Below are 14,580 nucleotides of genomic sequence, written 5' to 3'. Positions count from 1 at the left end.
TGAACACGCTGGAGTGGAGGGACACTGAGCAGACATTGGAAAGAAATGAGGGGGCTACAGAAGTACTATGTAGAAGTGCAAGAGAAGGGTAGTGGCACAGGAGACCACACCCTGGCTCCTTCCCATTTATCTCAATAGGTCTAGAGGCTCAGGTTCACATCCATAAGCTATTTGGGATCCATGGGTTGACGTACCACCAGTTGATGCTTGGGAACATTGCCTTTATCTAAGGGAAGAACATAACACCCTGGTTTCTCAATTGGATAATCATTTCTTCCTGTTCCCACCTGCAAGGCTAAAAACCTTGGGGTCATCTTCGACTCCACACTCTCCTTCTCTCCTCACATCTCTGACGTTTCTAAGAAGTCAAACTACCAGCTGCACCTCCTCAAAGGTATTCTTCCTCTCCTCTCCTTCCCCCAGAAGCTCACCGTCTCCAGAGCCCTGGTTCTCTCTAAACTGGACTATTGCAACAGCCTCTATCTAAACCTGCCTGCCTCTACTCTCCGCCCTCTGCAACTCATCCAAAACAGGACTGCGAGACTTGTCCTTGGCCTCAAGCCCAGGGATCGTATCTCTCCAGGACTGAAATCTCTGCACTGGCTCCCAGTGGCTGCAAGGATTGAGTTCAAAACTCTCTGCATTATCCACAAGTCCTTCTTGGGCCTAGGGCCGCTTTATCTTCAACTCTCTCTTCCTAAATACCTTCCTTCTCGGGCTCTCCGCTGATCTGCCTCCAACTCCCTCAGGGTCAGCCGCTTCTCCAAGCAACGAGTCGGTGGTCGATCTTTCGCTTCGGCAGGAGCCTCCCTCTGGAACAGCCTTCCTGCCTCCCTGAAACTTCAGGAGAACCATCTCCGGTTCCGGAAACACCTCAAAACCTTCCTCTTTGCTTCTGCTTTCTCTGCCTCTCTCCCCTGCTGAAACCCCCGGCCTAACCTGCTCTGGTTACCTGGCCACCCCTCTGACCCCGGGCCAGGTCCCACCCCTTGCCCTCCTGCCATGCCTCCCTGGAATCCCCCTGCACTTAGGGACTGTTTCTGTATCCCCTCAGTCCCCCCCACCAGCACTTCTGCTCTACCTTGCACTTGCCACTCGCAGGCCTTTTCCTACCGTATCTATTCCTCCATCTCTTGTACTGCACTTCCCCTCTCCCTTCCCCCAGGCACTTTCCCTTCTCCCTACCCTTGCACTTGCACGATCTGAATGTCACTTGGGCTAGTAGGATCGTTTGTCTGTCTTTCCACTGTTTGTTCCCCTCCCTGCCTCGTCGCGCCTTGAAACACTTGTGTATAGGCGCGTTATAAATACCATATCATATCATATCATATATCATAAACACTGTCCATCTGCAAGGGATGAAGAGGGGTAGACACATGATAGAACTTTGTAACATGCATCTTAAATCAATAAACAATGAAAGTACATATCTCCAAATAGACAAATGGTTGCCAAAGAACAAGATGAGTGCATATTTACAGTTATCATGTATGTACAGAGATACCTAAGCACAGCTATAGACACAACTATAGGATACCCTGTCAGCCCAGTCGTACACCAAAGTGCCCTTTCTCACACACCAATTAGATGGATGAAATGATCCGTGGCTAATCGGAGGGTACCAACCTACAACACATACTCACTGTGCATCTGTTCCAATAGCTTGGCGACTGCACCAAGAAAGTTAATTCTCAAAAAGGTGGTAGCCATGATAAGGCATACAGTCGCTAATCATCATAACTATGACCCCCAGGGCTCAGCATTTTGCGGGCACGGTCACTACACCGATGCATCCAGGTGCCAATTGGGCCTTCCCCTTGCACCGTAGACATTTTTGATGTACTTGAATTATGCACATTTTGAAGGAAAGGACCTCTTGTGGGGCGGGTCAGTAAGACTGAGGCAATATTATCGCCAGGGTCGGACTGGCACATAAAATTGGCTCTGGCACCAAAGAAAACGTGCTCTAATGTCGCAAATGCAATAGTCCTCACGGGAGAATTTTTGGGTAAAACGTGTGGCAATTTGCTTATTTTAAAGACTGTTTCTTCAAAACTACTAGCTTCACAGCAAAGTAGCACACCTAACTGGCCCACTTTGGCCCCAAAGCTGGCCCACCTTCTCCCCAAAAACGGACCCACACTAGTATGTTGGGGCTGCAATTCGGGCATTGCCCTATAGACCAGTCCGAACCTGGTTATGGCTACCCACCCCACCCCACTGGACAGTCAGGAATGCACCCAGGTCACACCCTCACTACAACACCTAGTGCTGGCCGCCGGGGCCTCCAAACGAGGTGAGGAGGTTTACAAAATAAGAGCAGAGCAGCCTCAAACGCTGCTGCAGCCAAAAGAAAAGATCTGTGCTTGGTATAAAACACTATTTTGTAACTATACAAGATTCAGTGAGTAAGATCCCATAGATGAGCCAATGAGAGGCCTTGTCTTGGCCCTCCTCCGAGATGGCCTCCATCGCAGGGTCCGTAGGCTTCCTAAAGCTGAGCTCTGCTGAGCTGTTCGGCAGTGGATTCACCATACACTGCGCGCTTCCCTTACACTATTCACGTTACGTGCTATAGACATTAATTAGCTTCCAGCATACGATATCTATCGATATAACTGATTCTACTACGCAGCCACAAATAGGGTACTTACCTCTGGAGAGCAGGAAAAGAAGAGGCAAGGAACAGGAAGTAAATGGACTACGTCACGTGACCAGGACACTGGGACTACGGTTGGCCTAAGACTGATGGGAAAAGTAGTTTTGACTAAAAATAAATAAATAAATAATAAATGTTTTATTTCAAATGGAAAGTTGAAATTGGTGTTATTAGTTGAAACTGCTGGAGAGAGGAAATAAATGAAGATGAAGCATAATGCTCGCCTCCGTCTTGACATAGAATTCTTTGGCATTCTCAGCAGCTTTGCAATATGATTGGCCCCAGCGGATGCGCTGCTTAGGAGATTCCCTCGGGGTATCATACCATATTTCGAGAGCCTGACTCCTGGTGAGATAGACAACACAGCTGGCAAGGAGGAGAACAGACATGCTAATGAACAAGAGACAGACAAGAGGAAGTTGAGGTAGTACCCAATAGCCTTGGGGATTCAGTGCTGGTGAGGTCGGTTCAGGCATCCAGCCGGAAAGGTATCCCTGATTTATGAACCAAGCCCGTTTTAGGTTATGGATGTAAAGGGGTCGATGGTCACGGTGCCCAATGGATGTGACACAGTAATGAGAAACTCCTGGTTCTTTAGGAATTTGCCAACAATGGTGATCACTCCTCCGCTGAAAGGGCCAGTACTCCCAGTGTGGTCAGAACGGTGGATGAAAATGAAAGAGATGGCATTCCATCTACATATGTGGAACGGGTCGCTGATGTTCCAAGGGGCGGGGAGAGACTCAGGATGGAAGGCCATCAGAATGAAGGTATCCGCTAAGGGAATCCAGAGGCCGGTCCCCATACTTACAAGGCTATGTGACTGATGGCTAACGGAGGGCTGGTGAAAAGTAGTTTGTAAAATATGACATGCTACTGACGTTCTGGTGTGTTGTATTTGTTTTTGGTCAATGTTATGAAAATCGAGGAGTGTTGTGTGTTTTCCACTTTATGGGATTGTGTTTGGGGCACGTCGCTGCATTGCCCTATTAAAGAGGGTGTCACGCAAAGCACGGCATTTTACAAGCAGAGCCCATAAAGACATGATGAGTCTGTGTCTTCTTGCAGCTGGCCCCCTGCCCCATAGCAATGTTCAATCCCGCATTGTTTTACTCTTATCACCATGTTCATCATATGGCCCTTTGTCTTCTGTTCGTTCTAAGGCTCGAGAAGCAGACAGGATAATCCTACCTGTCTTTTGTTGCCTAACCATTGACTTCCATTTGTTTTGACACAGTAGACGTTGACTGCAAGCAACATTTTAAGCATGGAAGTATTTTAAGTTTCAAAAGAATGGCCAATGTAACTGTATGCCGCCCTGACAACTCATGTGCCGCAATTGCCGGTGGTGTGGAGCTTTGCCACATTCACTTAAGACGGATACCATGCAATAGTCCCAGGCCTGAAGCTGTTCTGTACCACTAAACCCACCCAGAAATCATTCAGAATCATGCCACTGACCCCTGGGGAAGCATGCAGCATTTGGCTACCTGATTTCTATAGAAGGCCGTTCCTAATCACTATCTGTGAAGCCACAGGCTTTCTTTGCCCTATTGTTTCCATTTCACAATAAGGATATGGGCAGCGGAGGCCTGGGAAATCGATCCCAACCCCACTGTAAAGGGGCACACAGGATAATGAGGGGAGAAGAGACAAGGAAGCAGAGGGGCACCTGGTACAAAGTACCTTGAAATGAGGATCTTCTGACATTGAGGTGCTGGCTCTACTTGGCCTTTCCATGAGTGAAATGCATTGGACTGGATGGGTATCTTGAAAGAAAGGAGGGATCCCAGAACAGAGGGAACTACACACTGACCTCTGGGGGCACGTCACATACACGGCAGGGGTACACTGAACACATAGGTCAAAGTACTGCACACAGAAGGGAGGAGTACTGATTCCAGAAAGGAGAGTGACACACACACACACACACACAGGAAGTACAGCATAGTGAATAACAAAGGCGAACAGAGGCACACAAAAAGAGAGAACGAGGGTAGTTACCGGACATGCGAGCAGATGGCAATGCGGTCACATTGCCCCATGCCACCACCCAGTCCTGTTTGCTTCTTTGTATACTGGTTTTGCTACGTCCATCATAAATGTGGGACTACAATTCCCAGAATGCAGAGGGAAAAAAGCAGTACTGGGGTGAGTAGACGCGTTTGACATGGGAACAATTTAGACAGCTCTGCCGGGGGCAGTGAATACACAAGGGAGGACAGGACAGTGACGACAGAAAGCTGCCCAGTGGGCAGTGTAACCAAGGCCTGGCAGGAGCAGTGAATAATCATTGTGATACAGGAGTAATAGGAATGCACAACAAGAGAGTATTGGTAGCAGTCACTAAACACAAAAGGCAGCAAGGCCTCACTGAACACACAATGGAAGTGCAGTAGGCCCGCAAAGTCATTGCAGAGGTAAGAAGGGGCCATTCACATACAAATGAGAGGGCAGGGCCTTTGAACACAGTAAGCACGCAAGCCAGTGCAGCATCGATTTTACATTCTCATTTCTGGAATCTATGCCTTTTGAGCGCTGATAACACACATCGTTGGGCAAACGATATTCGTTTTCACCCACTAAACACCATTTCAAACACATTTTAGGACTGGTTGAATTATTTGAAAAAAAAAACCTCCAGTCCCACAGTACGTGGGGAAATTGTTGGATAGTGGCAACAACAACAAAATATGGTGTACCCAGCGATGTTTGTTTTCAAGGCTCAACAGACAGCATACCAATTCTCCCCCTCACACACCCTTCTTACTCCTCATTCATTCTTCTCACTCACCAGCCTTCTTCCTAATCCTAAAGAGTGAGGGGGCGGGGGGGGGATTAAGTCATTAGGAAAAGTAATGACGGCTGATGCGTAATCACGGGTAAACAGGGCTATGCATGAACATGGTCATCCCTGTTCTGTCTCCTAACTTTCACAATAGTATTTTTGTCCATGGTCTTCCCATGAATCACAGTTTCTGCCCGTGCCACAGGAGTATACAGGGACAGGCGGCCACAGCTTTACATTTTCATGCAAGCTCAGCCTTGATTGTGTTGAATGCAATTTGATCATGGTTGAATTTGCCCATTTCTTCTTTTTCGCGGATATTTAATAGAACAATTTGTATGTCTGTTAAAAATAGCATTCTTGCTGCCGTATTTCAGCACCCCCTCAAAAGAGTCCCAACTCTGACACCCCACCTTTCAAAAATTCGAATCAATTTCCACCCAACCTGACTGATTCCCCATTCCCTCCACCCCTTAAAAATCGAGTCAATCTAAACCATTTTAGGTTGCATTAGATATATGCAGCGTGAGGACCTCTGCACGTTCTGTTTCCCCAGAGCTGGGCCTATTTTCGTACCCACAATCCTTTGCACAATTGCACTGAGTTATGTTTTCATTCCCACACGAATGAATACATTCTATTTCACAGTGCAGAAATACATGCATCTTTCTGGCTAGCACTGACTGTTGAGTTTGATTCACTACACACTTCATTAAAGAAATCCTGATATTGTTGGGGTTCTTCAAAGATGTGGACCTGCAATAAAATTATTGAATCTGTTTATGTTTTGTATAATTTCCCATTGATTGCTTGTCACACTCTTGTGTGGTTAAGAAGGAAATGCTTGCGTAGAGGTAGTTATTTAGCAGTGTAATAAAATAAATCAGGGAACAGCGTTATTACTGATAACCATGGAGATATATAGTTTTAGATTTACATCACAAATTGTTGACATTATTTAGGTAAAATGAATAATGGATAAACAAACCTGCCAGACCATATGCATGCTCATGTCTATCTATGATTATTCATGGCTTATTAAACTCTTCAAGATCAGGTGCAACCTTGTATGTCCCTGGCTCTATGGGCTCCAGGAAAGCAAGGTTATGACTGTCCCGAGCAATTTACCATTTGTGTTTTTCAATGTTATCTGTGGGAAAGGTCACTGACAAACCAGGGCATCCATGGATTTACACAGAGTAATGAGTGAGCAAGACGGCTGAGAAGTGAGAGAGCTGTATGAGGAGGAGAAATGAGAATGTCCTAAGATGTATGTCTGCCCTCCCACTTTGGCAATGTGGTCACATTTGCTACTTTTAGGGGTAGTGTTGCACCCGAATACTGTTAGGGCAATCGCTGGGCACATAAGGCCGTATTATGTGTTTGGTGATAACTTATTTATTTTAATTTTTGAGTAGGGCGCTACATGCCCACAGGCCTCGGGGCGCAGCAAGCGAGAGGAGAAGCAGAGCAATCAAGATTGCAGGGAAGTCAATTAGGAGGAAGCATTAATCTGCCGGATTAAAGAGAAGAGTTTTTATACTTTTCTTAAAACTTGATAAAGAGTGAGATGCTTTAGTGGCAGGTGGAAGGGCATTCCATTCCCGCTGAGCATGGAAATCAAAGGTAGTTTCTCCACATGTTTTCAACCGAAAATGAGGTTGTGTCAGCTGTGGAATATAAGAGGAGCGTAGCAGTAAAACCACTGTATTTCCACCAAACTTGATTACCGTTATCCCCACTTGCTCCTGTGGGTTTACCATGGAATTACAATTGATAGTACAGCTGTGTAATTCTCAATTTTTGGAGAACATAGGACTGCATTGGGATTTTTGGTGGAGTTAATATGTGGTAAATCTTCTGCTTTTTTGGGTTAAGTGTCGGATTTACCTCCACTTGTTGCTGAAGGTAAATCCTCCAGTTTACCTCCAAATGTATCATTCAGTGGTGCAGGAAAAATGGCAGTAATGCCATTAGTACCAAAAAAGTGGTAGTAGCGGTATTGCCACCACTTTCTGTACACTCCATCGAACTTGTAATGAGGACAATAGCTGCTTTGCTCTATAACTGGCCCTGTCCGTCATATTTGCCATTTTAATTCCTTAGGGAACAGAGTACAGGCACACTGAAGACTTGCTTTATTAGTACTGAACTTACAAGGAAATAAGGAGGGCTAACCCCACAAGGAGGGGGGGTCACCAAATATACAAAAGACTAGAGAGGTACAGGATACAAAAGAAATTAGAAGCCCACTGAAAACACCATGGGACATGGAATAGATCAGGGAGGGGAAGGCCAAAAAAAGAATTACCGTGCGAGGGCTGGAACACATGTGTTCACTGACGCAGTTTCAAGTGTCATAGATTGCCTATTGGTCGACCAAGAAGGGTCGAACATAATACTTTGTGGCGACCTGAACATAGACTATTTCAACCCAAAATCGCTTCAGAAAAAAACCTTGGCAACACAATGGATGAAAGAAATGGGTGTAAGAAACTTGCAGTTGCTCAATGGCTGTACGCCAGGTGACATACCGCCTGCCCCGACGTGGAACCGAGTAAACTAGGGATCCACCATTGACTATATATTTGTTACTGCTGATGTCCACCAACGTGTAACATCGCTAAAAGTGGTGCAAAATTCAAACAGCGACCACGACATGTTGAAGATGGAATTTGCGAATAACTATGCAGATGTCAAACCAAAATGGCAACTGAAGATTGACGTGGGAGCAAGTAGAGTGCGTCTTCGTTTAGCTGAGAATGAAGTTGAACAGGTAGCGAATCAATTCAGCAGGGATGCAACAACGCTAGAATATGCTCAGTTACTGGCAAATTTCAAAACCACGAATGGTGGATCTAAACACATGATGTTGAAACGAACGCATTGTTTTGACTTGGCCATATTACAACAGAAACAGCTAATGAGGAGTACAATTCGGCAAGCACGAACAGCCGACACAGTGACACGTAGTTCTTGGATAATAGGGGCGAAGCAGCGATACAAAAACTGGATCAAATCATATAAAGGAATAATGCTTCAAAGTGACTCGGAAGGCATGTTAAAAAGCCTATATAATAAGAATACCCGAGATTTCTGGAAGATTATTAATGATACACAGGCGCCTCAGATAGCTCTACAAACTTCTATGGTATCTGAAGCAGCGTGGACCACCCACTTCAAAGAGCTATACAAAGATAGTTTGTAGATACGAAGAAGTTCCCTCATCTCAGATGACCACAGTGTTTCAAACTGGTCACTAATATTTCCTAGAGAAGACATTGTGAGAATAATTAGTAAAGCCAAAAATTCAAGGGCTCCTGGCCCTGATGGCCTGACCAATTTTACGACCAAGCAACATCCGGAGCCATGGGCAGACTTCTGTGTGTCTCTCTTTAAGAGAGTGAACCTCCAGCGGCAGACACCTCAATCATGGAAATCTGCGGTGATTGTCCCAATATTCAAAAAGGGAGATAGAACGTGCCCTAAAAATTATCGGCCAGTTGCCCTGCTCGATGTCCTAGGGAAGGTGTACGCGACCATTTTACAGCACAACTTAGTAAAATGGGCAATTCAATCGAAACACGTAGATGTAAAACAAACAGGCTTTGTTAAGTAGGTTGGCTGCTCGTTGAATTTGTTGTTGAATCTACTCAAAATGGAGGCAATTAGATCTAAAACCGTGGTATACCTCGCCTTCATTGACTTTTCCTATGCGCTTGACACGAAAGATCGCGCACGCTTATGGAACAAAATGCGTGCATGGGGTTGCCCGAAAGATCTAGTGGCTGCAATAAAAGAATTACACACAGGAACTTCAATCCGGGTACTCTTGGACCAAACAGGTACGCTGTCTCAACCGATCAACACTTTCAAAGGGGTTAAGCAGGGCTGCCCATTAGCGGCAGCGATATTTAGCCTGTTTATTTCTGAAATCGGGAAGTCCTTTGAGGCTATAAACACCTTTCCTCCAAAGATGCATAAATCTCGGCTAAGTTGGCTTCTCTATGCGGATGACCTCATATTGCTGGACTTAACACCCATTGGATTACAAAGGAAAATCAATGCTATCCAACAATATGTGTTTGATAACCATCTGCTTATTAACACAAAGAAGTGTGAAATACTGGTCCATAAAGATCTGAAAAGCGGCAAGGCAAGGCTTGCAAAAAGACCAGCATGGTCATTGGGTCAAGAAAAACTGACGATTTCGCCTAGTGTGAAATACCTTGGAATGATGATCAGTTCCTGTCTTAATGACGACCCGTGGATAATTGAGACTAAACGGAAATGCAAGCAACTAGCGTGTCAAGCACAGGTGATAAACAATAGATATGGGAAATTTTCTCTGAAGGCAGTTTTACGATTCTATGAACAAAAGGTTATACCTATACTAACGTACGGGGCAGAAAACACATTGGGCTGCACATGGGAGGTATGGTCCACGCTTGAGAATATCTTCTGGTCCAAAGTTCTCAACTTACCGAAAGGAACAGCAACGACATCTATAAAATACGAATTATCACTAATTTCAATCCATGCGAGAGTTTGTAGGAATTTGTTATCACTCTATCGCAAAACAAAAACATGCGAACAAATTCCACAATTTGAAGTTTTCCATGGTGCCACCTCTTCTGGTCCTGATGTCCTGTCAATGTTGATGAGACGCTGCAAGTCCTAATGTTTGAGTACGATATCCAGCCTGAGGTTCTCCAAGGCAACCTGAATGCGGCAAAAACAAAAATATGGCGTGCGGATTGGGACTTAACATGCTCCAAAACATTGTCCTCTAAATCAATGTGTGAGGCCCCACTTGAAGCTCGGGGGTATAACAGCATACAAAAATACATCAAATTATTTCCTGATCCGTACGCCCGAAGGCTGTTCATGTATTTTAGGCTGAACGGGTTTAAAACCAAAGAGCGGTTACGGGCGTGCTCATCATATGCAAACTTGCATCCGATGTGTCGTTGCTGCACACAAGTACTTGAAACATTGAAACACTTGGTGCTATTCTGTGTCGGGTTAAGAACGGAAAGAACTCATCATTTGGGCCTTTGGAGTGCCTCCCACCCGCCGCTTGACGCTGAAGAGTGGTGGCAACAAATGTTCAACGGGAGAGACATGAAATTAGTCTTGCCGTTAACACACCTTTAAGCGACAATTGAAAATCGATTGATAGTCCCAAGTGTGCCTGCAAAGAAGTGAGGACGTGAAACATCTCTTGCCCTCTTGGAAAATCCTTTTAAGTTGAGGTCATGGCAAAGAAGAAATAGCTAAACACTCACTTATATGGATGAGTGGGACTCAGTGAAAAGGAGATTTGTAAAGACTTGTAAAGAGTTGGTTTGAAGTGAAATGAATTAATGTTTGTTTTGTTTTGTGAATGTTTTGTGTATTTTAAAGGTTTGAATGTAAACCAATAAAATTTATAAAAAAATAAAAAAAAGAATTAAGTAAATGGGCGGAACTGACACTGCAGGGATAAATGTAAGTGGGGTGGGGGGTCGGGTAGGGGAATGCTGGCCAGGGGATGTGGGCAAAGTGATCTATCTGATCACTGTGCCACACCATACTTGCCATCCACATTTTCATCAGCGCAGTTGCGGGCGGCGCAGTGATCACATACATTCTATATGGGTGGATCTTTGGGAGGGTGGGTTATGACGAATCAACTTCCAGGGCATCAGTGGTCCAGGGATGAATATCGGTTTCTAAACCTTCAATCAACCCCCAACCTCTAGTACACCAGAAGGGATCCAAACAGATTGGAATACAAGTGAATTATAAGACCTCCTTGTCCAATTTTGGTAACGTGGACGGAACGGCAGGCTTATCTCCTCAAGGTTGTGGATCGTTGGTTAATTGTAACACAGCGAAAATACAATTATTACCCAATCATAAAAGGAACTGTCCAGTCAATGTTGTATAACAATATCTACTTTATTATTACTACAACAGACAGTTCTACAACAGACACTACAAATACAACCGACACTGTAAAGGAACACTGAGGACAGACAGATACATGAAGGAAAGGGATGCACTCTGGGTACTGCGAGGAGGGTAGTTGGTAAAGTAATCAGTCTTACTGTTCAAGGTTATTCAGTGCCAGCACCAAAGACACAAAAGTTCATAACTGTCTCTAGGGGCCTTCGGAGAAGGACCAGGGGGGCAGAACCACAATGTACGTGCTGCAGAAGAAGTCTTGGTGCTCAACAGCATTTAGGCGGTTCCAGGGCGCTTCACAGCCCTTGAGACAGTTAGTGGCTGGAGACAGCTGCAGGTACCAGGCCGCAGGCAATTCGTCAAGCGAGGCTGGATGGACATCTGCAGACTGTCCGGCGCAGCAGCTCGGGGCCAAGAATCGTTATCTCTGTGCTGGTTGGCAGATCTTGAATGCTGGACGAGGTGGCTCGGATGGCTTTTGTGACGGTGGCGTGACTACAGTCAGCGGTGCAGCCGGATATGGTTCGAGGACTCGACTATCTTGAAAATTTCCTTAAAAGATGGACACTGGAAGATGCTTATGTGGCACTCCTCCTAGCTTCTTCACGGGGCTTGTGTCCTTCTGCAGGCGGCCCAGAGCTCAGGAGAGTGATTGCAGGCAATGGCCCTGTCCTTTGTGCAGAGACTCTCTGGCACTTCCCAACTAGGAAGTTTGCTGGCAGAACCTAGCAGGGCATGCTGTGTGCTGGTTGAGTACCGGTGCTGGAGCTGCTGGGTGGGTCCTCTTAGTACGGTATCTCCCTCTGTTCCCAGGGAGATGTTTAGGGGAGGGATCTTGCTTCCCTATTGGAACTCCTGGCCTTCTTTCACTAGCGGAAGATGTAAGGTAGACTGTACCTTGGGCTCGGGTCCAAATGAGACCTTTTTCTTACTCCTTTCAAAGTCTTCAGATGATCTGTCAAGTGAGGGGTTCAGCCCTCTTTTAAAGCCAAATGGGCCCCAATGATTGGTGCAGGCTAAGCCCACCTTAATGAACCAATTCTAGGTCCCCACCAACAATCGTCAGTTATGGATGAGGTCAGGACCAGAGTGCTCTGCAACAGGACAGACAAGGGGATGACAACATATACCTAAATCCCACCCATCTCCCAGTCTGTTGTAGATCAAAGTGTCTCTCTGGTTAACTGAGCCCTCTGTGACTCTTGATTTAAGTGCAGGGTTCCCTTGAAATTTGTGCTGGGAGCAGACTTTGTGTCTCCACCCAAACCACATACTTCTCCCCTCTGAAAGAGGACTGCTCTGCAGCAACAACTGTGGTAACTTCTGGACTCCCACAGGCCTTTCACTGCCTTTCATACAGAGAGGTGGGAACTAGCTTCAAGTTGACACATTGCATAACAATGGGATGTCAGTCCCACATTCCTGTAGTCTCTTCAGCAACCAAGACCACTCAGCAGGCTTGCCTCAATTATCTTGTTAGATTAATGGGTGTTTTGTGATGGATTTAATGCTGAGTCGTAGGTTCGACGGTAGGTGGACTGCTGTCGCTGATGTATGGTTGCATGTATGGATGGATGTATGTATGGATTGATTGGAGGATGAATGGATGGGTGAGTGGGTGGTTGTATGGATGGATGGACAGATGTATGGATGGTGGATGGGATTCTGGCTGGATGGAATGATGAGTGGATGGATGGAGGAATGGATCATTATATGGACTGGTTGATGGATGGATGCATAAGGTTGTGAGTGGGATGGGTGGTGAATATATTGTTGGGATGGTGGATGGAAGCAAAAGGTCCTCTAGATTTGTCTCACTGCTCCTATTTTCTTTTTCAGGGTGTGATTTCTCTGGTACTGAACTGCATTGACCGACTGAATGTATACAGCACAGCCGCTCACTTTGCTGAATTCGCTGGGGAAGAGGCAGCTGAGTCATGGAAGGAGATTGTGAACCTTTTGTATGAACTCCTTGGTATGTCTTTCGTATTCTTTGCCTGTGGTTGCTATACACATAAACACTGCAAATTCATAAATTCTATAGTTAATACCTCTGACCGCACGCCCTTGGCTACATCACAGACCAAACTGACATGCAACAGTAGCTATTCCTGACAGTCACACTCATCTCCTGTCCTCCGTCTAATGTCTACAACAACAAAAGATACCGGCCAATAACTGCAACCTAGGCAATGTCATGGGCTCACTATGTCCCTGATGGAAACTAAATCAAAGCGCTGGAATTCATCTTGGTGGTATGCTCCAACCTCAAGGTCTATAAAAACTCTTTTTTAAGCCACCAGTAACCTGTAAATGCCTTCCCCGGAAGCAAATGAACAGACTCCCTCTGTGCTCCACACAAATGTATAATGCAGTTCTTCTTAGCAAAAGTGTCCTTCTATGTGTCCAAACTTCTCTCCTCCGCTAACCATTGTCTACGCCACGTCACCATTACATATGATTTGTCTGGCCCATACAACATCAACACCTTCAACAGAAGCAATATTCAATAATTACTATCTTGACCAGTATTACAACATGTAAGTCAAAATCGTCTGAGCCACACTGGCTACTCTGACTACATTGCAACACCCTTCTCCCCTTTACCCCCACCCCTTCTTCCAATTTTTCACTGAACACATAACCACAAATCCATAAAGCCACCGCCTGTGTTCAAGACACTTGGTCTACCAAATGACTATACATGCAACGTGAACCTATTTATAAAGTGCCTTGTGGTGAATAACTTCAGAAGTCCAATAAGTTGGTTTATTCTTTTCATTCATCAGTTAAGGCAAGTGGGTAAAGCGACCCCCATAGCATCCAATCTCAACTGAACTCTTCTCAGACCAGCCGTTCCTCATAGAATCGTTCTCTTCCATTCTGGAATGCAGCCACCCACATATTATTCTACATTCCACAGGACAATGTACTGCTTGAAGCATCTTCCTCCCTCGGCAAGCACATTTCTGCATACCCACATTCGAATCACACTCTCACACACACACTTACAGCACACTCGCACACCCACACTCACACACTCGTACCATACTTACATGAACATAAGACAAACCAGGTTAGCTACAACTTTTCCAACCCTTACAGTGAATAAACCCCCTCACTGTCACTTGACCAACTTCCCTTTATTCCATACTCTACCATCATCCAACATCACTGCATCCTA

General features: G+C 45.4%; 1 protein-coding gene across 8 annotated transcripts in view; it reads left to right on the top strand.

The window, feature by feature from the left end:
* RYR1 (ryanodine receptor 1) overlaps positions 1–14,580 on the top strand; it is a 946,449-nt gene that overhangs the window by 183,199 nt on the left and 748,670 nt on the right. For all 8 annotated transcript variants that reach the window (XM_069644325.1, XM_069644324.1, XM_069644319.1 and 5 more), the window contains one exon: positions 13,236–13,371. In XM_069644325.1, coding sequence (XP_069500426.1) covers positions 13,236–13,371 — 136 coding nt within the window. The remainder of the gene's footprint in view (positions 1–13,235; positions 13,372–14,580) is intronic.

This window comes from Ambystoma mexicanum, chromosome 2p, assembly GCF_040938575.1.
Source record: "Ambystoma mexicanum isolate Mex_15411 chromosome 2p, UKY_AmexF1_1, whole genome shotgun sequence".
Taxonomy (NCBI): domain Eukaryota; kingdom Metazoa; phylum Chordata; class Amphibia; order Caudata; family Ambystomatidae; genus Ambystoma; species Ambystoma mexicanum.
The sequence above is the reverse complement of the archived record's forward strand: the minus strand, read 5'-3'. Positions and strand labels throughout refer to the sequence as shown.